The sequence below is a fragment of the Polypterus senegalus genome, unplaced genomic scaffold, assembly GCF_016835505.1.
Source record: "Polypterus senegalus isolate Bchr_013 unplaced genomic scaffold, ASM1683550v1 scaffold_293, whole genome shotgun sequence".
Lineage (NCBI taxonomy): Eukaryota > Metazoa > Chordata > Cladistia > Polypteriformes > Polypteridae > Polypterus > Polypterus senegalus.
In genome coordinates, this window is record NW_024379351.1 from 1 (window position 1) to 25,000 (window position 25,000).

Here is a 25,000-nt window from a genome sequence, read left to right on the forward strand (position 1 = left end):
ACTTTAGCAGAGTGCCCTGAATCTCTGGCTCCACAGAACAGCGAAGGCCTCGAAAAGATGGCCCACAAAACGGGCCTCACTCAGGGCAGGCCTCACCCAGGAAAATGGGAGGCTGCAGACCCCACTAGGCCTCAAAATGGAGCTCAGGCTTTGGAAGTCAGAAGTGAGTAGCGTAGTCGGTGGGAGAGACGGTTTAAATAGTCTGTGAGTTGTGGCTCGTGTTTAGGATTCGGGTGAAGGACGGCGGAGGGCGGATTGGCCCATCATTTCATCTGAAAGCCCCTCAGTCCCCCTGAGAGACAGAACAGCCGCCCTGAGCTGACAAATTCACCAAGCCAAGTAGGGTGGCAGTGACGATGCCGTTGGTATGCGTGGTGGTCTGTTAGGTTACATCGCTGTGATTGACGAGTTTGTTTTTTTTTATTAATTTTGCACAAGTTGGACCCTTGAGGACCCCCCGTACCCGTGCCCACTCCCCTCGGGTCACAGACCAGCATTGAAGGGTGGGTGCCACTTGGACCCCACTTGAGTCGACTCGAGCCAATCACGGGACTCTGCAGTGGCGTCGAGGAACTCGGCCGTAATGCCTCTTTTATCTGCGCCGTGTTATCGACTTTAGGTTTTAAAAAAGTTACAAAAGTGAAGAACCACCAAGACATCCAGCCGACCTGTGAGCCAACGCCTCGCGCTGCCAGCATTTCTTTCTTAAACTTGGTTTATTTTATTGACAGGAAGATCTGCGACCCTGGACTGACTGCGTTTGAACCCGAGGCCCTGGGCAACTTGGTTGAAGGCACCGACTTTCACAGGTTCTACTTCGAAAACGGTAAGCGGCGAAGGGGAGACGCGGACATGACGGGCGACTTCCCTCTGTGGCTCCGCCGAGTGACCTGCCTGCCCTTTGTTTTGATCCGTAGGATCGGGGGGTGGGGTGGGGGGTCTGCGTCCCACCACTGCCGCGGGTCGATTTTCATCCTAGAGAGATGAGAAGACAGGCGGACGTGTGGATTGGCGTACGAGTTCACCGGATGAATGATGAGCGGATGTCTGATGGTTTGTTTATTCAGTGAGTGATGGAAGGAGAGACGTGCAGGGTGGGAGAAGATGGCTGAAATGAAACAAATCACCACATCCGGATAGCATGGAGGAGATTAGCGAGAGGGGACGGAGACGGAGACCCTGACAGAAAGTCAGAAGGACTGGAGAAGAGAAAATGTGATCAGGTGACGTGAGAAGGAAGGTCAGCCGGCCAACTCATGCCAGTCAGCTTAATGGGCATCGATTACTGGAAAAGATGGCACAGCACATGGCTGGCGTTCGTCTAAAACAGTGACGTCAACATGCATCTCTCTACTGTATTACATAAAAACATCCGGGGACGAGACGAGACTTTCTCAGAGAGACACTTTTACGTCCCGTGAGACGAGACTTTGTGATCGAGAGATTTAACCAACGCCAGGGCTGGAAATAAAAGACAAAGAGGAGACGACAAAGGCGAACGTCGTAAAGAATTCAAACACGTTGACGCGATACACGCGGAGAGCAGGTCAGAGATGATGAAAGAACTCAAATTCAAAAGTCTCAAAAACATGATAGTAAAGATCGCATTAGCGCAAACAAACCGAAATTATAACTCGGTGAAATAACGAGCAGCGAAAAGAGATGGAAGACGTCGTTCAGATTTAAACTTCAAGTGGGAGACTCGCAGATCGTCTGATTCGTGTTGCCATCAGGGTTTGTAACGAATGAAGAGGCGCATCCACGAGAAGTAAGAGGTTTGTTGTTTGGTGAAAGTGAAATCCACAAACGCGAGCGGCAGAGACACGTGAACTAACTGGCAGGCGTGTGGCGAGGCGGTAAAAGAGCAGAGGACGCGTCGTTGCAGCGTGAAGAGAAGTTCCAGATGGCTCCTTTCGTTTTGTCGCTGCTCGTTTTTGGACTTTCTGAGGAGCTCGATGGACGACTCGGGAGTCGACTTCACTCGTTGGCTTCTCTGGCGGCGACTCTGGACGCTTCAGTGGATGGCTGACTGTTCGGTGCTTTGGTGGGTCGATGGATTGCCGGTGGTCTCTGGTTTATTCCTCGACGTGTTGAGGAGTCGCCTTGTCGAGGGTGTTGAGTGGTGGTTGGACCCCCGACTCATTGGCGTATCTGGTGCGTCTTTAGCCCTCTTTGGGGCGGTGGGTGGACTTTTGTCATTTCACTCAAATGATGGAATTGTCCTGACGTGTCGGTTCTCGCTCCTTATTATGGTCTGGTTATAAAAGGCAGCGTAGTCTTTAGCGAGATGTGAACATGCAGTCAACTCGGACGGGACTGCAGTTTCAGGGGTCCTCCGGTAAGAGGTTCCTGCTCAGTGTAAGGCGTGTGGTCTTATTAGTGCAACGCTCGACGATCCGAGGGGCCGGTTGGTACTTTCATTGGCGCGTGCCACATTGGGCTCAAGGCTGAGGCCAGTCGCTGTTCATTATGACGTACGCCTTTTCCGTGGATTGCCCATGTGACTCGTGGGCAGACCCTCTTTAAATGGCGTCGTGTTGCTTTTCGTTTTCCTTTCTCTCCCCCAGCTCTGTCCAAGGGAAACAAGCCGATCCACACCATCATCTTGAACCCCCACGTGCACCTGATTGGCGAGGACGCCGCCTGCATCGCTTACATCCGGCTGACCCAGTACATCGACGGGAACGGCATGCCCAAGACGATGCAGTCTGAGGAGACCCGGGTGTGGCATCGCCGCGACAGCAAGTGGCAGAACATTCATTTCCATCGCTCAGGCTCTCCCACGGTGCCCATCGAGTAAGGTGAGGCTTCAGGGGGTTTCTCTTGCATGGTTTGAGCCGAGCTACCCGGACCTCTTGGGGGGTCTCCAGGGCTGGGCACTAAAGCTCCTTCTCTCTTTGTCTTTCAGTTGGCATGTGCCCAGCTGTCACTGCCTGCCTCCTCATCTCTCACAAGCCAACCGGACTAACGAGGCTCTCCCGTCTCCGATACCAGCCGCCTTCCAGTGGACCCCGTGTCCCCCATCCTGATGTGTGACCCCAAGTCTCTCCCACCTCTGCCTACCATTTAGTTAACTGAAGGAAATGTTCCACGTCGAGACCCCTGGGAGGGAAAACACAGCGAGTCACGTAACGGTTACCGAAGAGTACCAACCTGAAACAGTCAGTTAGGATTAACCAGGGTGCGACGCTCGGGTGGCACCGTTTCACCGAGGATGAGGATGTCAAATTTCAGACATTTTCACTTTAGTGATGAGAAAGAAGCAGGCCAGCTTTTTAATTTGAACGGGACGGTCAGGCAGTCGTGGATTTAAAAAAAAGGAAGTTGTGCCCGTCTGTCCGTCCCGTATCCCATAGCAACGGGTTGCTATGTAAATGCCATCGACTTGACGGCTTCGTCATGGTCATCCTCACCACTCTGGTTAATTAAAAGCTGACTGGATTCAATGATTAAAAACACGTCCAATAAAAGCGAGAAAAGGAAAAACGTGTCGTACGGCGAATGAAAGATGACGGCTGTGACGCGTGAATGGCCGGAGGGCACTGGGTGGGACAGGAGGGGTCGAGTAGCGACGCATAGATTTCAGCGAACACCTTGGTCTTTTTGCTCCTTGCTCGTCTATAGGTGGTCTGCCTCGAGCCGGTGGTCTCCAAGGATCTTGTGCCGCATGTCCACCGTCTTGAGGTACACGAACAGACTTGTTCACCAACCTCAAGGCCTCCTGTGTCCATCGGTCCCGACATTCGCACCGTCCCAGTCGTCGTCTTTTGGAGTTTCTGGCGTTGGCTGTTCAGTCCCAAGAGAACTTTTAAGTTTGTCGTTACTCCAAATGCTGACTTGATCCCGAAACACAGGCGGGACCGCTCAGGTGCCGGGGGCCTCGATCTGTAGTTTACTGGCACTCATCGGAGGGTCCCGTCGGTGCGCTGCCACCATCCCCAGGGGTGCCCACGTGGCCTTGGCGCATTTCGTTCAGTTCTATCACTATAAAAGGAGGCGGCGGGTTGGTTTTCAGGCCTCGTTGTTTTTTCGGTTTTTGTGGAAGACGACGTTTCATTTTTTTTCTTTTTTCTAAGACGGCTTGCTTTTTATCTTTTATTTTTGGTGACGTGCGTATTTTGTGATGGAAGTAAAAAAACGTTCAGTCTGCGCTTTAAGGGACCGACCGCAACCTCAAACACACACGCAGAACGGGCGCACGAGTGGCGTTGACAGGCGCGCTCATCCCCAGAGTGGGCACGTCCTCTCGCGCTGAAACGCCGAGTCAGGGTTTCGTATTTTTTTCCGTTTTCTCCACGGCGGGCGGGGGGGCGGGGCTCTGCTTGACTTTTCTCGTTTGTTACTTTAATGCTGTTTTTTTAATTCAAATTAAATGGTGGTTAATGTGTCATTGGAAGCCATTGATGTTCTAAAACTCACGGAGTCCAACTTGTTGAGATTATTTGGGGGGTTTTAAGGTTTCTTTTCTTTGAACGTATTGTTAAAATCGCAAAACAAAAAACCCAAACGGTAACGAAGTCGATGTGAGCCGCTAGCGTTGCTTTGGTGTGTGTGAAGACGAATCATCTTGTGACATTTTGACTTTTTAATTGTAGACTTTGGTGGCGGGTGACTTCCTCCACAATGCCAATGTTGTCTTCCATGCAGTGTGGTGGAGGAGGAGGAGGAGGAGGAGGAGTTCATCTTCACCGCGGCTCAAACACAAACTTGTCATTTCTGTGCTGTTCAGTAAGCTGTGGCATCCCATGGGAACGCAGAACATACCGGACGTCTCGCACGGGTTCATATATTTAAGTGACAATAAAAACGTGTGATTTCTGCTCTCCACTCTTGTGTGTCTGTGTGTGTTTAATGCTCTGTACTCGAGTCCCCGCTCGGTCACATTTAGAACGACATGACTCGCCTCGAGGATCGGCACCGCAGGGGTCCGTCCTGAACTCACACCGCTGAGGAGAACCCGAGAGACGAGGTTGGAGGCCATGAGGAGGTGGTCTTTGGGTCAGACACCTGTCCATACAGCAGCACGGCCTCCACAGACCACCCACAGGAAGAGTCGAGCTGTGAGGCTGCAGTGCGGTGTGCCATCCTGTAAAACACCACTGGCAGCGCCAGGCCATGCTGTGAGACGTTCAAATGAACCGAGATCTTTTAACTGAAATCTACAAGGTGGTCATCCAAAACACTGGCAGACGGTCAGAACGAGGCCAGCAAGCACAGGCGGGAGGCTCCCTGACTCCTCACACCAATTTGGGGAAAGAGAAGGACGCCAAAAAAGTGGAAATAAAATTCTAAACCAGCTGGGGGGCTCAAGAATGGTGGGCGCTGTAGAAGCACAGAGACACACAATGCCTGACCCAGCGCCACCGTCGGCGGCCTGACTTTCTGTTGCTCCCGACTCACCCGAGTTTGTGTTGTGTGTGGCGTGACGGTCACCTTCATGTGATGGCTAGCCAATTAGTGTTGCATAGCAACTGACACATAGGAGGGGCCAAGGGTAAGTAGCTGACAAATCAAAAGAGCTTTTGAGAGGGGGCAGGGTAAAAAAAAAAGAAAAGGCTGTGGGTGGAGCAACAGGCACAGGTAGGAGGGGCCAAGAATGAAATAAGCAAAAGGCAAGGCTGAGGGTGGAGCCACAGTCACAGGTGGGAGGAGCTAAAGGTAACACAATGTTTTGAGTTGTTAGGGTTGATGTCACTCAATTCCCAAAAGGCACACATCTGGAATTAATGGAAAATGTCAAATAAAAACCCACTTTAAAACAGCAGTTGAGATTTATAAATATAGAACTAATACTTCACTTTGGAACACACCTCAGACAGTTCGATAGATAAGAGATGAAAGGCACTATATAACAATAGACAGACAATACTTTATTTGTCGCCAAGGGGAAATTAAAACTTTAGAGAAGCTCAAGAAAAAATTCTAAATATTCTAAGCAAACCACAATCCTCCAAACTTGTGACTTGGTTACTAAGAGAGCTGCCACCATCTGATGCCAGACTACTGGAGGTGGCAGTGACAGGAGGTGACAGCGGCCCACTTGCACCACAGGCGGACACTGAAAGGCCAGAAGAGCAGACGTTTGCTAGAAGTTTCTTCCCCAGCACCGGCTGACCGAGTGAATCTTTTCTGTTGCCGAGTCAGCCAGGGTGATGTTACTTACCTACGTGGGTGAATCCGGTCAGCATTTCATTGTTCATATTTTTAGGTTTTAATTCAATTTTTTTTTTATTATTTTTAAACCATCGCTTTTTCATGAGGAGGCACCTAAAAATTCTTTGAATTGTTAAAAACAAAAAAACCTTATTGTGCAACTTACAGCAATTCCACGTTTGTCACCTCGAGAGTAAACCGCCGGAGATGCCATCCACTCGTCTCATCTTTTGTGTCTTGAGCAGCGGAGTTCCTTCCCTTCAGTCGCAGTTTGAAGTTGCGAGGCAGTGAGATCTGGCGGAGCAACAGTCACATGACGGGGGGTCAGGACCACATTTAGGGGAGCAGGCGAGCTGTCTGTGCCAGGCGATGCCACAGCAGCTGTCCGAGAGGAAACTCAATTAACAATCTGCCTTCCGCTGAACGACATGATCCGCGGTGGGCTGGCGCCCTGCCCGGGGTTTGTTTCCTGCCTTGCGCCCTGTGTTGGCTGGGATTGGCTCCAGCAGACCCCTGTGACTCTGTACAGGGTGCTCCAGATCTAATTATGCTGATCCAGATCGGCTGGATGACTTTGATTTACGCGGTGACGATTCTTCATGTCGTAAGTTCGCACATTTCTCGATGGTCCGGGATTTTTCGGGTGATTTTCGGTGTAATAAACGTAATAATTTATAGCGTAATGAAAATTGCATAATTAGATCTGGACCACCCTATAGTTGGGATATAGCGGGTTGGATAATAGATGGATGGATGGATGAAAGACGTGATTGTTGTGGCCTTGACGTTCAACGCGACCCCCCGTGCTCGAGTCGCGTGTACGTCTGTAGGACAAACGTCAGAAATGTGCACTCGATCAACTCGGCACGATGCCACTTGGCGCACTGAATAACCGGATTTTCAGCGAGCGACACCCGGTGGCCTAGTCGATAACTACACTCTGCTCCTATGCAGTTGACCGATTCTGTGGATTTTTTTGGGTCCCCACTCGTGAATCACAAGTCCCACCCCTGCTCAGTGCCCCTCTGTCTCAAGGTTTCCCACCCAGAATTAAAATAATCCTTGAAGTACGCGGTGTGTAGCAGTCCTCTGCGGTACCCAAACTCGCCGTCACAGTCCATTCAACAGGAAAGTCCTCAATCTAAGGAGTCGGGCCTGGCGTGAATTCTTTCCGTCCTCACTCCGGATCTCCAGCCTTTCCATCCTCCAGTGAGCTAGCGGACGAGTACACGACAACGTAAAACATCCCACTTTACGTACCTCAGACTTTGGAGACGTGAGGGTGGCCATCAGACCCCCTGTGGCATTTCTCGAGTTCTGAGGTCACCAGAGAGGCAGATGAAATGAGACAAGCTGGCACTCCGAGTCTGCGATGACAGCAGCATCTCTGCAATTTACTTCCACCGCAGGGGTCCGTCCTTAACTAGCAATGGGAGGAGAACCCGACAGATGAGGTTGGAGGCCATGAGGAGGTGGTCTTTGGGTCAAGACACCCGTCCATACAGCACGGCCTCCACAGACTACCCACAGGAAGAGTCGAGCTGTGAGGCTGCAGTGCGGTGTGCCATCCTGTAAAACACCACTGGCAGCGCCAGGCCGTGCTGTGAGACGTTCAAATGAACCGACATCTTTTAACTGAAATCTACAAGGTGGTCATCCAAAAACTCGCAGGTGGTCAGAACGAGGCCAGCAAGCACAGGCGGGAGGCTCTCTGACTCCTCACACCAATTTGGGGAAAGAGAAGGACACCAAAAAAGTGGAAATAAAATTCTAAACCAGCTGGGGGGCTCAAGAATGGTGGGCGCTGTAGAAGCACAGAGACACACAATGCCTGACCCAGCGCCATCGTCGGTGGCCTGCCTTTCTGTTACACCCGACTCACCCAAGTTTGTGTTGCGTGTGGCGTGACGGTCACCTTCATGTGATGGCTAGCCAATTAGTGTTGCATAGCAACTGACACATAGGAGGGGCCAAGCGTAAGTAGCTGACAAATCAAAAGAGCTTTTGGGGGGGAGGGTAGAAAAAAAAGAAAAGGCTGTGAGTGGAGCAACAGGCACAGGTAGGAGGGGCCAAGAATGAAATAAGCAAAAGGTAAGGGTGGAGCCACAATCACAGGTGGGAGGAGCTAAAGATAATACAGTGTCCATCTAAGAATGGATTGGGACGAGGCAGACTGGACATCTTGACATCAATAAAGAGGAAAGATTCTGCAACACACGGACCAAAATGGAGGCACCCCAACCCCCCCAAGTCAAGGGGTCCCCAAGATTAGAATTTTCAGACACTTTTCCGTTGTTTTTAATAAAACACTCGGACCAACATCAGACTGTCTGAGAGCGCAAAGTGACATCAGCATGTGACAAGATGTGACAAGAGCAGAGACAGAAGAGGACCCCCAGAGACACCACGTTGGTACATTTAACACTTGGATATTTTATTTTCGGTAAATCAGCCATGTACACATTGCAGCTGCTATGCATCGTTAGTGTTTAATGTTCATTAATTAATGATTTTTTTTGTTAGCTAATACATGCCCTCATAGATATACGGTATATAGATAGTCGTTATCACCATGGGAACAAGATGCTGATTCATCAACTTAAAAGTTTACTTCTCTCACAGTTCTGAAATTTCTTGATTACACAAAAAGAAAAAAGTAAAGTGAAAAACCATAATGTCATTACATCGATATATTCTGCACCGCAAAGAACACCACGGAAACTCCCCTCCAACCTGCTCAAAGACAAAATCGTGTGGTCGCTGTCATCGCGTGCAAGTCCTTACTAGCGGCTGTGGCGACTCGCGAAAAGGCCGTGAAGATGGCAGGATGTCCCACTCTTGGCAGCTAAAAGATTAAATACGAACCGAGGGGGATGCGGGAAGTCGTCACCGGCGCCGAGCGCCAACTGCTCGGGCTGCGACTGGCGAAGCGCCGTGTGCCCCACTGTGATCCGTCTTTTGAACAAAGTGTGAAAATGCTGCAGCAGGTCTCGGAAAGGTTGATAATAATAATAATAAAAAACAAAAAGTGCAAAAAAGAAGACAATATGTGAAAGTACAAAGTCCCCAAAAAGGCCGAGTGGAAACTCCAAAGAAGCCCACTCAGTGCCACTAGGGAATACCAAGCCATTATGTGCCAACGACAGCCTTGCACGCCACATGCAGGAATGAAAGAAAACGAGTAGCGAAACGAACGCCACCCACCCCTCTGAATTCCCGTCTTTGGCTCAGGCGCCACTAGTGTGAACGGGCCACGCCGTGCCACCTCACCCTCACCCATACAGGCGACGACGGACGCAGAAGGATTTGGAAGAAGCCACGGCAGCTGAGATGCCACCCTGTGCTCTTTTGCCCTCCCTCCCTATTCTTAAGCATGGATACCAGCCTGTGGACACGTCCGGGACGTCGGCTGCGGTGACGATGACGTGACTTTCGCTCTCTTGGGTTCACGGACTTCATTGGTTTTGTGTTCTGTCACTTTACTTTGACCCCTTGAGACAAACTCATCAAGTGCTCTGTGAAGGGCCTGAAGAGATCGTCCATTCTGGTGATAGCCGTCGGTTTTGATTCGCCATCCCTTGAGGGACGAGGATGATCCAGTGAGCAGTGACGCTTAGTGGAATTACGATAGGCAGTGTACTTTAGCAGGTCCAAGCGTTCGAGCTGTATTTACATTTGAAAGAGTCGCAGTTTCTCGCTCCTTCTCTCTCCATTTTGACAGTCCAGACGTGTTGCGAAGAGGTCTGTGGACGAAGCCGACTGTGCGGTAACCGTCATCCATCGGGCAAACGATAGCAGATGATCTTCCTGGTGACGTCACCCAACTAAAACTGACACTTTCTTTGGTCGCAAAATTTGCCAAATGGTTTTAACAAAACAAAAAAAAAAAAAAGTTGTGGAGAAGAAAAGGAAACAAAGTGCAGTTTCTTTCAGGGCCACGTGAAGGCGCTGGAGACTCTGAATGCCAAATCGATACGCTTATGAGAAACTAAAACAAAAGACGCTGGCCTGCCTTTACTTGGCTTCGTGTTGCTGCTGCTGCTGCTTGTCCGTGCAGAAGCGGCTGAGGAGCTGTTGCAGGTCGTGCTGAAGGTCGTCTTTCTGCCAGGCCTCAGGAACGTCCTCGAGCCGCTCCAGGTGCACGTGCTTTCCTTCTGCGTCCTTCACCACAGTCCTCTTCCGGGTGTTGACTTTACACAGCTTTGTCCTGCAATGCAGAAGGGTACAAAAGTGTCAGTGATCTGGATGGCAAGGGAACGTCTGTGCCCGCTATGAGCAAAACAGAGCAGCTTAAAAAGACGAGGAGGAGACAACAGCAGGTGGAGAAGAAACCTTTCTAAACATACGGCCATTCAGGTGTTTCATGGCTAACTGTTGCTTCAGATCCACACACAGCCATGCAATCTCCATTGACAAACACCTTTAAAGACTTTAAACGTTGCCAGCTTTGCTACTCGTATGCACCACTAGACCTGCCCGGGTCAACCCTAAGTGCTATTATTGTGAAGTGGAAACACAAAATGTCACAGAGCTGCGTCAAGTGGCCCGTCATCCATCATCCTCCACTATCCTATTTCTACTTCCAGCATCCTGCTGTGTGTTACAATGGCAAGTTGTTATTCCTACCCAAGGGTACTGTGGGATCCCGGGGCGTTCTCAGGCCATCCGTGACATTTAATCCTCCCAAGCTGGTTGTGCCCATAAAACCTCCACAGGTAGGCATCCAAATCAGATGCCCAAACCACGTCAAGTGGCTCCTCTCGATGTGGAGGGTCAGTGGCTCTACTCAGATGTCGCCGCTTCTCATCCAGATCTCTAAGGGTGAGCCCAGCCACTCATTTCAACATCTCGTACCCGTGACCTTCTCATGCATTACCCAAAGCTCATGACCACGGGTGAGGGTAGAGATGGAGATCGACTGGTAAAATTGACACCTTGATCTTCTGACTCAGCTCCTTGTTCCCCCAAGGGTCCAGTTTGGTGACCTTAAGAGTCACCGGGTTGTGAACTCCAGCACACATTGGGGCGGTTTGTGGCCGAGTGTGAAGAGGCAGGTACCTCCAAATCTGAGGTCACAGTCCTCCCTGAGTGAGAGGCGAGTTACTGCCTCAAGTAGAGGAGTATGTCGGGGTCTTGTTCACGAGTGAGGGAAAACAATCTGCGTAATCGACCACTGTGCGTGTTTCTATACCTCCCATTCTCTCTGTGAAATATACCGACTGTCCTGTCCGCACCTTCCCTGCCATCCTCTTTCTTTTCTTTTTAAGTGACACGACACTTTTCTTTGCTGAAACGTTGAGGAGCCTGTGGCCATGTTGTTTCTTTTGAATGCAAGATTCTACATTGCAAAATGTCAATGTGTAGCAGAGCTCCCGTGGGAAGAACTCCATTTCCCAGCAGCCCAAGGGGGAGTACCCACATAGGATGTCTGAAATACCTTTTATAATAATTAGAACAATCTAGACGAGAACAGGCCATTCAGACCAACAGAGCTCGCCAGTCCTCTCCACTTGTTTCCTCCAAGAAAACATCAAGTCGAGTTTTGAAAGTCCCTAACGTCTTACTGTCCATCACACTACTTGGTCGCTTATTCCAAGTGTCTGTCGTTCTTTGTGTAAAGAAAAACTTCCTAATGTTTGTGCGAAATTTCCCCTTAACAAGTTGTCCAGCTGTGTCCCGTGTTCTTGATAAACTCATTTTAAAATACAAGTCTTGATCCTCTGTACTAATTCCCTTCATAATTTTAAACACTTCAATCATGTCACCTCTTCATCCTCTTTTGCTTAAACTGTAAAGGCTCAGCTCTTTTAATCTTTCCTTCATAACTCATCCCCTGTAGCCCTGTAATCAGCCTAGTCGCTCTTCTCTGGACCTTCTCTAGTGCTGTTATGTCCTTTTTGTAGCCTGGAGACCAAAACTGCACACAGGACTCCAGATGAGGCCTCACCAGTGTGTTATAAAGGTTGAGCAGAACCTCCTGTGACTTGTACTCCACACGTCAAGGCGCTATATAACCTGACATGCCGTTAGCCTTCTTAATGGCTTCTGAACACTGTTGGGAAGTTGACAGCTTAGAGTCCACTATGACTCCTAAATCCTTCTCATAAGGTGGACTCTCGATTGTCCGACCCCTCATTGTGTATTCAAACCTAATATTTTTACTTCCTATGTGTAATTCTTTACATTTACTGACATTAAATTTCATCTGCCACAAATCTGCCCAAGCCTGTCTGCTATCCAAGTCCTTCTGTGATGATATAACGGATTCCAAATTATCTGCTAATCCACCTATCTTGGTATCATCTGCAAACTTAACCAGCTTGTTACTTATATTCCTATCTAAATCATTTATATATATTAAAAATAGCAGCGGCCCCAGCACTGCCCCTGCTGGTCACCACTCTTAACATCGGCCAGTTCTGATGAGGTTCCTCGCACCGTCACCCTCTGCTTCCTGTGTCTGAGATAATTCTGCACCCATCTAAAAACATCACCCTGAACTCCCACTTCTTTTAACTTGATGCCCAAACTCTCATGTGGCACCTCATCAAATGCTTTCGGAAAGTCCAGATCAATAATATCATAATACAACGAAAAGCTTTTTATTTTATGTCATGCACTATATGAGAATGGAAGTAGGGACTGCTGGGGAGGGAAGAGGCCAGTGGGAAAGTTGAGAGAGTTTTTGTCTGCCCTGTCCAACGTGTTTTGTCTGCCCTGTCCAACGTGTCGTCTGGAACGTTAGTTGTTCCCGGGATCGTTTCCCGTTAGGATGAATGGACTGTCTCTCTCTTGCCTGCCAGTCATGTGTCTAGTGGTGGATTCATCGTCGTGCGTCTGTCTTCAAAAGGAGCGAACGCTCTAGCAAATCTCACCCCTCGCCGCTCAGGACTACCGGTGGGACCGTTTCACTCATTTACTACAGAAGCTGTTCGTGGGATTGTCATCTTCACACCAAACCATTTCATCCACTTTTGCTGTATTGGACTGTAGAAGGACGTTGTCGTGAGAGTTTATTGTTCCGTTACAACTGTATCGCCGTAGGGGAAAGGTGAGGTTTGTCTTGATTGTTGTTTTGTATCGGGTTTTCATTTAATAGATTAGATACTCATTCATCGGTTTTGTGTCTCTGCTTGCGAGTGTGTGCGGGTCGGGCCAACGCTGGGTGCGTTCCTGGAATCTCCACCAAAAAAAATGTATCGACGGTGTGAATCGTAGCGGCACCAGACCTGTACAGATGGATCAAACTGTCCACCAGGACCACATACAACGTATAGCCTGAGCAATCTGACCAAGCACACGCACCACCAGTGTGAGGACGCGCTTGACCACGATTTCTAAAAATGGCACAAGGACACATGGATTTAATGTTCATATCAGAGCACAGAGAACATGTACTTGTGCTGCAGAATTCCCAGGTGGATTACAACTCCAGGACTGTGGCTGTGGTCCCTTGATGTTTATTTTTTTTTGCCCACGGGGGCTTCTGCTTATCCATTGTCCACTGTCACCTGGTCATATTGCAAGTTTAATGGTAACGGATTTATGTTCTCATAATTTTACATTAATCAGATTAACATTTGCCGCTTTACTGTGTGTTCAGTCTAATTTGGATGTAAGTAATGTACAGTACTGTTCAGTTATTTTTGCTTTATAGCTCAACACTTGTGAAGTCCTCTGAGGCTCGACTCCATAAAGAGTGTAAACCAAATACATTTACTTATGAGAGTTGGGGTTGGTTACACAGAATAGGAATTCTTACCTGGCCCCCGTCTTCCTACCAGTGATGGTCCTGTCCTGCTCCATTTCAAACAGACGACAATCAGGTGAGGCCTTCGGCCTCCTTTTATTCACTCTTGCTGAACAGTCCCTGGCAGCAGCTTCCATAAATCCACAACACATTACGGCCACCATGAACCCGTGCCAATTCACTTCTGTTTTTAATGAATAATCCACCTGACCTTCCTGCCCCATTTTCTGAGCTTTGCTGTTCTTTACTGCTATAAAATAAACTGGCAACGATGCGATGGCTAACTCTCTCTCCCTGTGCACCCATCGCTCTTCTCTTTCATGCTTCATAAACTTGAATGTCCTTAGACTTTCATCCCGTGTTAATGAAGCGTTTCTCACAGCCCAACTTGGCACTTTTCCCCCCCCTTACTGATCCATCCTATCCTGTGTCGGTGGTGCAGCCTGGTGCTGGTAGCGTAATGGCATTTAAAAGCTGCTCAGTTGGTCCTAAATTATTGTTGCTGACCATATTCTAGTATCTCATCTGCTTTCTCAATTTCCAAGCACGATGTAAAGAAAACGTTCATAAGACATCTGTAGATGGAGCATCAGGGTGTGTTCTGAAAAGCCGAAGCGATCAAACAGCACGCGTCTTCAGTGAGATCGTATTCAGAGAATCTGTGCTCCCTGCCCATTCTAGAAGGACTGCAGTAATCGGTGTCTACAAAAACAAAAGACGACCAAGTGAATGACAACAAACCGGTAGGCACTCACGCCAACCCTGTGGAAGTGTTTAGCGAGAATGGTGTTGGGACAAACCAAACAGAACATTCCAGAGAGTGACAAGTCACCTCCAGTGTGCAGCCATTTAACACTGTCGGACCAGCGCCGTCCTCTGTAACGTGTGCATTTGTAAGTCATTTGTGTTTCTTTCATGGATGTTTTGGGTATCGTATGTTGGTCACCATTGGGTCCTTTTCTATCAGAAACTGTGGAATGCCCTTTCATACAAAAACATGACATTAACATTTTTTTTCTCAATATCACTACCAACTAAACGGGGCAAGTAAGACGTAAGAAAAATATCATTTTTGCGTGGAGTATTCCTTTAATGTCAGCAAACCCAAGTTGCTGGTCAAAGAATTCTGAGAGCAGACCACTTCTGCGGAGAGGGTGACTCGCTTTAGATTTGACAAGAGTGACCATCACTGATGAAATGAAGTGGGATCAAAACATGTCTCCCTTTGTTAAGAACATCAGAGTAATCTAAACAAGAACAGGCCACTCCGTCTAACAAAACTCGCCTTTCCTGTCCACTTAATTCTTGTAAAATAACATTAAGTCGAGCTTTGAAGTTCCCTAAAGTTCTACTGTCTACAACACTACTTGGTCACTTCTTCTGTGTGTGTGAAGAAAAAAGTCCTAAACACTTCAATCATGTCTTCTCATAATTTCTGAAAAGGCTCAGCTCTTTTAATCTTTCCTCCTAACTCATCCCCTGTAGTCCTGGACTCAGCCTCGTCGCTCTTCTCTGGACCTTCTCTTGTGCTGTGATGTCCTTTTTGTAGCCCGGAGACCCAAACTGTACACAGGACTCCAGATGAGGCCTCACCAGTGTGTTATAAAGATTGAGCAGAACCTCCTGTGACTCGTACTCCACACGTCAAGGCGCTATATAACCTGACATTCTGTTAGCCTTCTTAATGGCTTCTGAACACCGTCTGCCAGTCGACAGAGTCCTAAATCCTTCTCTTGTGGTGCGCTTTTGATTTTCTGACCTCCCATTGTGTATTCAAACCTCACATTTTTGTTTTCTGCGTGTAATTCTTTACATTTACTTACATTAAACTTTATCTGCCACAACTCTTCCCAAGTCCTTCTGTAAAGATTCAACAAATCAGAGACTTCTCTGCCAATCCACTTAGCTTGAAATCATCTGCAAACTTAACCATCTTGTTATTTATATTCCTATCTAAATCATTTATATACGAGGGACGTTCAAAAAGTTTCCGCACTTTCATATTTTTGTTCGAAACGGTGAAGGTAGGAGGAGTAGTAATTGGTCATATGGAGTGTCATATGACTGGGAAAACTGCATAGCAAAGAAAGGCGACTATGTAGAAAAGTGATGTCATTTGTTTTTGAAATTCTTGATAAATACAATTTTAAAAAAGTGCGGAAACTTTTTGAACGTCACTCGTATATTAAAAATAGCAGTGGGCCCCAGCACTGCCCCCTGCTGGACACCACTCTTAACATCGCCCAAGCCTCACCTACACCTCTACTTTCTCAGACATTTGAAGACAACTTGTTTGTCTCCATCTCGTCTCACGAGCTTCTACTGGTGCACAGTGGGGTCCATCCCCATTGGCTGAATACATACTGGTACGGCTCAAGAACATTAAGCACCGCAGAGGATGGGGAAGGCGGCACAGAATTTGCCTGACACCCCACTGCCTTCTGTTCAGGACCCACACAACACTCGCCGATGTAGAAAGAGATAGAGAATATTAAAGACTCGGCCATCCTGCACAATTGCTTTCCTCACTCACCCATTCTGGACCAGTAGATTCAGGGACAGTTTCTATCCACAGATAAAGTGTAAGGTTACTGGACAAGTAGTCATAACAGCAATGCTGTAAATACAATACAATTTATTTTTGTACAGCCCAAAATCACACAAGAAGTGCCACAATGGGCTTTAACAGTGACAGCCCCCCAGGCTTGACTCTCTAAGAAGACAAAAAAAAAAACCCTTGTAGGGTAAAAATGAAAAAAACTTCGGGAATGGCAGTTCAAAGAGAGACCCCTTTCCAGGTAGGTTTGGACGTGCAGTGGGTGTCAAAAAGAAAAAGGGGGCAATACAATACACAGAACAGAACAAATAATCCTTAATACAGTATAAAAATAAACATTTTAGAAGTACGGAGTAGAATTTAACAGGAGATGATATCCCATAATATGATTTGGATTTGTTTAGAGTCCTGGAGACCTCATCCATCAAGCTGCCTCCCCCTATTGGCCATTCCACAGCTGAATAAGCGCTAATCCGATGAAAGGACCCCATCTACCTCACGATTCCTGCGATCCTCCATCAGAGATGACTTTACCATAGGCAGGCAAAACAAACTTGGCAGGTGGGCCGTGGGCACCAAGTGCCACATTTGAGTGACGAGAAGAGAATGTTCATACAATATACAGTATACATTTTTCATTGGTATTATATTACTGTCACTATTTTGAGAAGACATGCAAGTAAGAAGTTCACTGAACTGAGCACACAGGATGAGAAAATGGAACTTGTAAGGCATAACACGCCACCTCATAAAGCATGCATCATCTCAGGCTGGTTGCATGAATGGCCTGCACTGATCCTATTTGGGATGGAGTAGAAAAGGTGGGTTCACAGCTGAAGAATCGGCAAGCAATGTGTGATGTTATTGAGTCAGTAGAGGATTGGGAGACAGAAGGGGGTCCTACAGGGTACTGATCTAATAAAGTGGACAATGTGTGTGATAATTGTCAGAAGTGTCAGGTTGCAGGAGGTTTCTATGGATATATTTATTTAATTAGATGATTTATAGCTGATAATTGAAATAAATAAGTGTGCTTTATGTATCTCCCGCAGAAAGGCCAATACTAAAATAAACTGATAAATCTTGCTAAAACAGCCTCTCTCTGTCTCTCTTGTTCTTTCACTTGCTTGCTGTCTACTCTGGAATTACACAGGAGATAGATGAGCTACACTTATTTTCATTTTGTTAGAGAAAAACACGGCAGCCTTTTAGTGAATGAACGTCTGCTTTTACTCCACAGGCAGACCGGACCTCCAGTGCACAGAATGACTCATCCATTGTCACTCACGTCATGGTGCTCGGCTCGTCACTGGCACAACACAAGAAGCGCAGGGTTAGTGGAAGCTGTGCACATGTGTGGGCTCAAACTGCTGTTCAAATGTTATTAGGAGAGCTTACTACTGTAAAATGCACTGAACAAATATAAAAACTTGTGCAGAAGAGTCTTTGACGGCTAAAATCCTGGTCTGTCCTTGAAGTCCAATCGCTTCCATTCTTATTCATTTTGTCAAACACCTTGTGATGGCGCCACATACACGATCAATTGGCCGAGTGACTTCGTATTCTCAAGCCACACCATGCAGGGCTGATGTAGCAGCAGCAGTTGTTAGAAGGCCGATTAGCACATTCTAACCAGTGGCAGGCTATGGAGAATTATTAAACTGTTAACATGCCAGGCCAAACCTTTTGATCACTGATCCATCGTCCTTTACAATTTCCTGTTCAACTAAGTTCGGTAGTTGGACTTTCGACGAGCCCCCAGCATAGGTCAGGGCCTGAACATAACAAGAAAAGGACATTTTTTGTTTTTTAAATTCATTACCTCTTTACAGCTGCTTACAAGAAGACAGAGAAACCGATCATCCCAAGCCAACACATTTTCAAAGACTCTGGTTTGTTAGACATTACTGGTTTTATGGACAAATGGGTCTGTCATTTGATAATAATGGGTGAATTTCAAACCGACACGAGACTGTCAAAGGTTGTATAATTTGTGTTACAATTTTTAGTTGGTTTTGATCTTTATGGACATCTACAGTGGGTATAGAAAAGAATCCCCCCTTTGAAATATTCCCATTTTTTTGCTTTACACCCTTAAATGAAAACACACAATCCAATATTTCTTCCCAGCTTTACTTACTCAATGCAACCTCTAACATCGAAGTGAAAGATATCACAGCTACAGTTCAGAAGAATTAAAACAAATCAAAAACAAGACCTACTGAGATGAATAAAGGACAAGCCCCCCATGTCAATGTCATTGTGTTGACCACCTTTTACTTTAATGACAGCCTTGAGTCTGTTGATTCTTCTCTATCAGCTTTGCACACCTCGATTGAGCCCACTCAATATTTGCCCCCCACTCTTCTTTACAGTTTAACTGTTCAACTTCGGTCACATTGGATGGTGAGCGTTGGTGGTCTGCTATCTTCAGATCTTTCCACAGATTTTCAGTGTGATTTCGGTCTGAGCTCTGACTGACCACACCAGGACATTCACTTTTTTCTCCTTCAGCCACTGTGTGGTTAGTTTTGCTGTGTTCTTCGGGTCGTTTGTCGCATTGAAAGGTGAACATTCTGCCCATCTTCAACTTTCTGGCAGATGGTAGCAGGTCTTCCTCAAGAATTTGATGGGATTTTGCCCCATCCATTTATCCTTCTACCCTAACGAGAGCCCCAGGCCCCCCACAACAGGATGCTGCCCCCTCCATGATTTACTGTAGGTATGCTGTGTTGTGGATGATGAGCTACATTGGTGTCCTGTTTGGTATTGAAGCCAAATAGTTTGACTTTGGTCTCATCTGACCATAAGACCTTTTTCCGCTTGGCATCAAAATCTTCAAGGAGCATTCTGGGAAAGCTCAAACGAGCCTTCACGTGGTCTTCCTTCAGAAGTGGCTTTTTCCTTGTGACCTTCCCGAACAAGCCACAATGGTGGAGCACTTGTGAAATTGTTGTCACCTGCATAAAATGATCACTCTTTGCCATCAAATCCTGTAACTCCTTCAAAGTGGCCATTGGCCTCTCTTACCAGTTTCCTCCTTGCTCTTCCATCCAGTTTGGAGGATCCAGGGAGGATCCTAGTAGTACCAAACACTTGCCACTTCTTTATGATAGACTTTGCTATGCGCCTTGGGATTGATAAAGCCTTTGAGATGTTTTTGTCTCCGTCTCCTGCCTCATTTCTGTCCACAACTCTATCCCTGAGATCTTTTGAAAGTGGCCTGTCACCCATAGTCAGTTGTTTGCTGTCAGTTGCAGTACCAAGCAAGGGAATGAATGGACCAGGAAGAGCTTCACTAATCACACTCATTACAACTGATCAACGGTGGAAGGAAGACAGTAACTGCAATGGAAATGGTGGGCACTGATATCTGAGTGAGTTGATCCTTTATTCATCTCAGTATTTCTTGTTTTTGATTCGTTTTAATTCTTCTGAACTGTAGCTGTGGTATCTTTCACTTGGATGTCAGAGATTGCATTGAGTAAGTAAAGCTGGGAAGAAATATTGGATTGTGTGTTTACATTTAAGGGTGAAAAGCAAAACAAAGGAATATTTTGAAGGGGGGGGGGATTCTTTTTTATACCCACTCTATAATTAAAATATTATAATTCTGCGTAATAAAAGAGACACTAGAGTTTTATGGCCAGACCATCTCTCATAATGGTGATTTCTGATTTGTGAAACATATTGATGTTTTACCTCCATCCCCAAGGACCATTTGAACTGCATGAAAGTATGCCAGGAAAAAAGGAGAGTCCGAGAACAATACCAGGAGGAGGAGGAGGAGGACAAGTAGGGTTTGGATCTGCAGTAATAACAGGCAAGGAGAATCAAAGTCCAGGGTGGTATTGGTAGGTTTGTAGAGGAGAGCTCTACAAGTTTTATATTGGAAAATTATTACTGGAAGACACTGAGCAACCTTTGGGTTGGGAATAGCAAGAGTGTCCTTCAGAAGATCATCCATCATGTGTATCTGCGCCACACCAAAATCACATCACTTCTTTTGGAAGAACCATTGGGGTAAACCTTTTGGTTTTTATGTTGTAAGGAAGCCACTTGTGTTTATTAAAAGACACCTTCAGTGACTCTGCATTCATTCTTCACATAGAAAGTTTACCATAAATTATCAGCAGATGTTTGTTGGTCACTGTAACTAAACTGTGAACGTGACCATTTGTTGCTGTTTAGGCTCAAGGTTTTGCTGCAGTCAGGAGTTATTTGTGCTTTACGATGTTGTGTACTTCACTTATCATTGCATCCCATTTCTGAAGGCCTTGGTCTCGCTTATTCCTCATCTGCTGCTGTCGTGAGAGATCAAGAGTAACCTAAAGAGACCTGTGCAGAGATCTGTGGCGTCCCCCATGGTTGATTTTTTAGGTTGACTCCAGCTTTACCTTGTAATGGTTATAAATTCATGCCCACTACTGCTGTGTCAGTTACTAAGTCTTCAGTAGCGCAGGTTGACAAATGCTACGGTGTCACAATGAATGTATGACATCACCAGTGACAAGTGTAACCCCGTCTAAAAAGACACATTTTGACCTAAGTTAACATGAGGTATTACAATGGATGGCGGTACACCGTCACCGTCACATCACCAGCACCCTTTCTACAGGTGGCCAGTGCAGTAGCACTGCACAAAGGGAGTATAAGGTCAGCATTTCTGTCTCATATCTCGTTGGTCCCTCAAGGGTTTCCTCCCACAAATCTATAGAAGCACCACAGGGTTGACTGGACGCTCTACATTTTGCCAGTGTGTGTGAATTTGTCCTGCAGTAGACTGTTATCAGAGACGGCTGCCATCTTTCACCTATTGCTGCTGGGATAGGCACTCTTCTGAAAAACTGGAATTGTGACAGCAAAACACTAAGCATTAGCTTTAACTATCCAATTATGTTTTGGTTTCAGTGAGAAATTACGTTACCAAACATCTGCAAGTATCTACTGTCGTCTCAGTGAGCTCTTCCACCGTACCTGCTCAAAGTCCTCTTTGGCTGACGGAAGATCAGTAGATAGCGTAGTGTCTCCAAGGAGCTTCTCCATCCTCTCTCCGTGCATCACTGTTGTTTTTATGACTTTGCTAACCTTGCGACCGTGAACGGGTTCCATCTGAAACTCTGAAGAGCCACTTGCAATGGCATGGGGTTCTGAAAATGTCACCTGCACAAATGAGAAAGGATATTGAAGTAGAGCTTTAAATAGGGAATAATGCAGGGTGGCCATAACAGCAGTGACATGAGGCAGAAGCACAATTTGTTGTTACTTTTTTTGCTGTAATTACATTTCAACAGTCACTTTAGAAACACTGATGTTTATTCACAAATTCTAGAGCACATCACCTCGGTTTGGTCACTTTCACTCTTCAAAACGGTTCTTTTTACAACTTTGGAATACGTGTCGCCCTCCTCAATGCTGACTGGCTCTTGATCGGGTCCCTGCATTAAGACTTCTTCTTTTTCCGTACCATCTGGTGAAACGTAACGCCTAATTATTTTCCTGGTGACCTAGGTGGGAGAATCAGAGACACAAGTAAAACTGTGATGGGATGTACAATACAAGGCCTCCTCGGTCTACATGTTGTTATAATCAGTGTACGACGTTACAGCTTCTGAAGGTTTTCCTTAAGAGTAATCTGTGGACACACATTCCATCGGACACCTTTTCATTGCTGTGTTACAGGGAGCTGGGGCCTACCCTGGCAGACGCATGCCAACCCATCATGAAATGTCAGTTAAGGCTGAGCATACTCACTCATAATGGTGACATTCTGTAATCATTAATCCGCACATTGGAAAAAGAACACATGTAACAAACCAAATCTAAAATCTTTTTAACATCTTTACTATCCAGTGAATAATATACATAATAGTAATAATAATAACACATTTTATTTATATAGCACCTTTCCCATGCTCACAGCACTTAGACCTTACGCATCTCTACATTTCTTGTTCTAACGTCTTTTGGCATTTCTTCTGCTAGGCTCACATCAACAGAGGTTTCCATGAGAAGACAGGACGCTGACCAGCAATCAGTCTTTTGAGTCTCATGTCCAATTTCAACTCATCACCCAGAACACCAGGATATCAGCTGATGGGCGCTGCCAAGACCTCGTTGGCTGTGTCAGTAAGTTGAAGCCCACTTTTGGATGTTGTGGCTGGTACCCAATGAGGCAGAGCCACCCGGACATCCCCACTCCTGAGACGTCCACCTGGCTATTTAAGTTGGCTCAGGAGCCGTAGATCATTGCTTTTATTGTATTTGTAAGTACAGGCAGACCCCAGGTTGCGTACGAGATAGGGACTGTAGGTTTGTACTTAAGTTGACTTTGTATGTAAGTCGGAACAGGTCCATTATCTTAATAAATGCTATTGTTGACCGGCTGCGACCAAGTGCTCTGCCAATGAATGATGGAGTTTCACGTCTCTCTGACCTTTTTATTATTTGTACTTTATTTTCAATGGTGATGTTTTTTCTCTTCTTTACTGTCTCACCAGCACTTGCATCAGATTTGTGTTTCAGAGAAGGGTGAAGACAAAAGGTTAAGATGAACTTAGCACTGTACACGTTATCACAGCAGGAAGGCACCCGTCGTCAACATGTCTGGTGTACTGACAAGAGACAACTTCCTGCTATGTGTGTAACAGTACAAGCAGGCTTTCTATTGAGAATGAATGGGGGTGGCAAGAGGGGGTTATCACTTGCCCACCACACAGTCACCTCCACTACAGTATGCTGCCTGCAGCATCCGCCCACCAAGAACGAACACGGTGCGGCCAAAGGCAGGCAGCGAATCACCCACCACCGCCCCCATTCAACAGGCAGCCATCCGAGGAACATTACAATGCTGCACCCCCACCACCCCGTTCACCCTCAATGGCCTCCGCTCAGCCACAACCGGGTCACCACTTGCAGCATCACCAGCCACCCACCGAGAAGAAACAGGGCAGCCGTGTGTAATGGGCGGGCAGCGAAACGCCCACCTCCGCTCCATCCAGGAGCAGTAGCTGTGGCGGCGTAGGGGGCGGCAGCAATCCGCCCCATCAAGCCTCCGTCCTGCACACACCCGAGGGACACTACACTGTGCGATCAGCGAAATCGACCCCTTCCAGCCTCCGTTTGCAGCGTCCGCAGGCCGAAGATGATGGAGCAGCAGTTACTGAGGCGCATGCGTCGCAGCTGCGGCCCTGTTCGTAAGTCGTAGGTCGGATGTCCATAACCTGGGGACTACCTGTACTGTTTTCGGTTTGGATTTTCTGTTTTTTATTTATTATTTCTTGTCATTTGCAGGATTGGTTTGCTGCGGCTTGTCTCCTTCAGACCCGTTCCTTTGCCTCTTTTGCTGGTTGTCCTTCCCCTTGTGGGGTTTTATAATAGATCTGTAGACATTTCAAGTTGCTTTGCCAGCTTCCCATTTCTGAGGCCTGCCCGCTGGCTGAAGGCAGCAGGTCATATTTGCAGACTGACTGAGTTATGGTGAGCCTCCTCTAAGACAGATTAGTGAAGATCCAGGCCTGCTTTTTGGCTTATTTTTGGAGGCCTCACACCCAATTATACCTCTCTGAAAATTCCGTGTCATGATAGTGTTAATCAAACGGTATATAAAGTTAAAACAAGTTGTAATTTAACTCTTTGAGGGCTGAATATTTTTTCCAAAAATCAGCTTCTGAAAAGCGATGGTTTCACACAGAAATCAACGTAAAATGTCTGTTGCTGCATGCTGTGGCTGCCACTTTGCCAAGAATGTGCAGCAGGCTTGCTGCCAGGCAGTCTTCGCATGGCTGGGACATGGTCGCAGTGCATTACAATCTGGTTTCTACCTCTTATCATTGTTAAGTGGCAGTCCTCCCTGGCAAACATTGTCAGTACAACGATTAGCTGGGGACCAGTCAGCTCAAGCTGGGACCTCACATTCGTTTTCGATCACTTGTATCAAAATAAGTCATAGTCCAGTTCAGAGAAAATAGGCAAAATGTCGTCCACGGGGTATTTTGTTTTACGCATTCGCTTTGATCTCTCGCCCGATGTCAGTCCCATTTTTACCATTGTTTGCGACTTGCTACTCATGTCAGCACAGGAAATCTCAGACAAACCAACGAATCAAACATTCCTTCAGGCAACAAGAGTCCAACTAAAACATAACAGTTGGTTTGTCACAGTTTACAGTCGATTACCGTCGTCAACTCCTCCTTTTGGCAAAAGTCGGCATCAGCCCTGAAAGAGTTAATAAATGTTTCCCTTTACGCATTGGTTGATAATCCTTAAGCAGATCTGAAAATGGACAGAACCAAATAAAAATGAAGGCATAGTAGGCCGAGAGTCGCCATTCATGTACAGTACCTTCTTTACGACAATGTGGCCGTGCTCATCTGTGTACTGCTCCTCTGTGACGGATTCAGGAGGAATGTCTGGCATCTCGTCTCCCTGCAAGGGAAAGGCAGGAATAAAAATCTGCTGAGTTCAGGACAATAAGATGTGGGGGCACAGAAAGTTAAAGGGTACAGAGTCAAGTCCAACGAGAAGCACCATACCACCAA

The 25,000-nt window shown here is 46.8% G+C and overlaps 2 protein-coding genes across 2 annotated transcripts; one reads left to right on the forward strand and one right to left on the reverse strand.

The window, feature by feature from the left end:
- The first annotated feature begins 57 nt into the window (after positions 1 to 57).
- LOC120519869 lies at positions 58 to 4,827 on the forward strand. The gene is made up of 4 exons (XM_039742639.1): positions 58 to 163; positions 452 to 826; positions 2,568 to 2,801; positions 2,909 to 4,827. Exons 1-3 carry the CDS (start codon positions 58 to 60, stop codon positions 2,798 to 2,800), a joined length of 714 nt encoding a protein of 237 aa, XP_039598573.1. The 3' UTR covers position 2,801; positions 2,909 to 4,827.
- Positions 4,828 to 8,562: 3,735 nt separating this feature from the next.
- Positions 8,563 to 24,938, reverse strand: LOC120519868. The gene is made up of 5 exons (XM_039742638.1): positions 24,804 to 24,938; positions 21,803 to 21,967; positions 21,438 to 21,623; positions 18,144 to 18,235; positions 8,563 to 10,360 (listed from the first exon to the last, which is right to left on the reverse strand). Exons 1-5 carry the CDS (start codon positions 24,876 to 24,878, stop codon positions 10,168 to 10,170), a joined length of 711 nt encoding a protein of 236 aa, XP_039598572.1. The 5' UTR covers positions 24,879 to 24,938; the 3' UTR covers positions 8,563 to 10,167.
- Between the last annotated feature and the right edge of the window lie 62 nt (positions 24,939 to 25,000).

Excerpts from the sequence above, each read along its gene's own strand:
- LOC120519868 (XM_039742638.1), bottom strand. The coding sequence starts at position 24,878 with ATGCCAGACATTCCTCCTGAATCCGTCACAGAGGAGCAGTACACAGAT. Across the intron at positions 21,624-21,802 it reads GTGAAAGTGACCAAACCGAG|GTGACATTTTCAGAACCCCA; the intron begins GTGATGTGCTCT and ends TCATTTGTGCAG. Across the intron at positions 10,361-18,143 it reads GATGGATCAGTGATCAAAAG|GACAAAGCTGTGTAAAGTCA; the intron begins GTTTGGCCTGGC and ends TCTGCATTGCAG.
- LOC120519869 (XM_039742639.1), top strand. The coding sequence starts at position 58 with ATGGCCCACAAAACGGGCCTCACTCAGGGCAGGCCTCACCCAGGAAAA. Across the intron at positions 164-451 it reads TCAGGCTTTGGAAGTCAGAA|GACCCCCCGTACCCGTGCCC; the intron begins GTGAGTAGCGTA and ends TGGACCCTTGAG. Across the intron at positions 827-2,567 it reads CAGGTTCTACTTCGAAAACG|CTCTGTCCAAGGGAAACAAG; the intron begins GTAAGCGGCGAA and ends TCTCTCCCCCAG.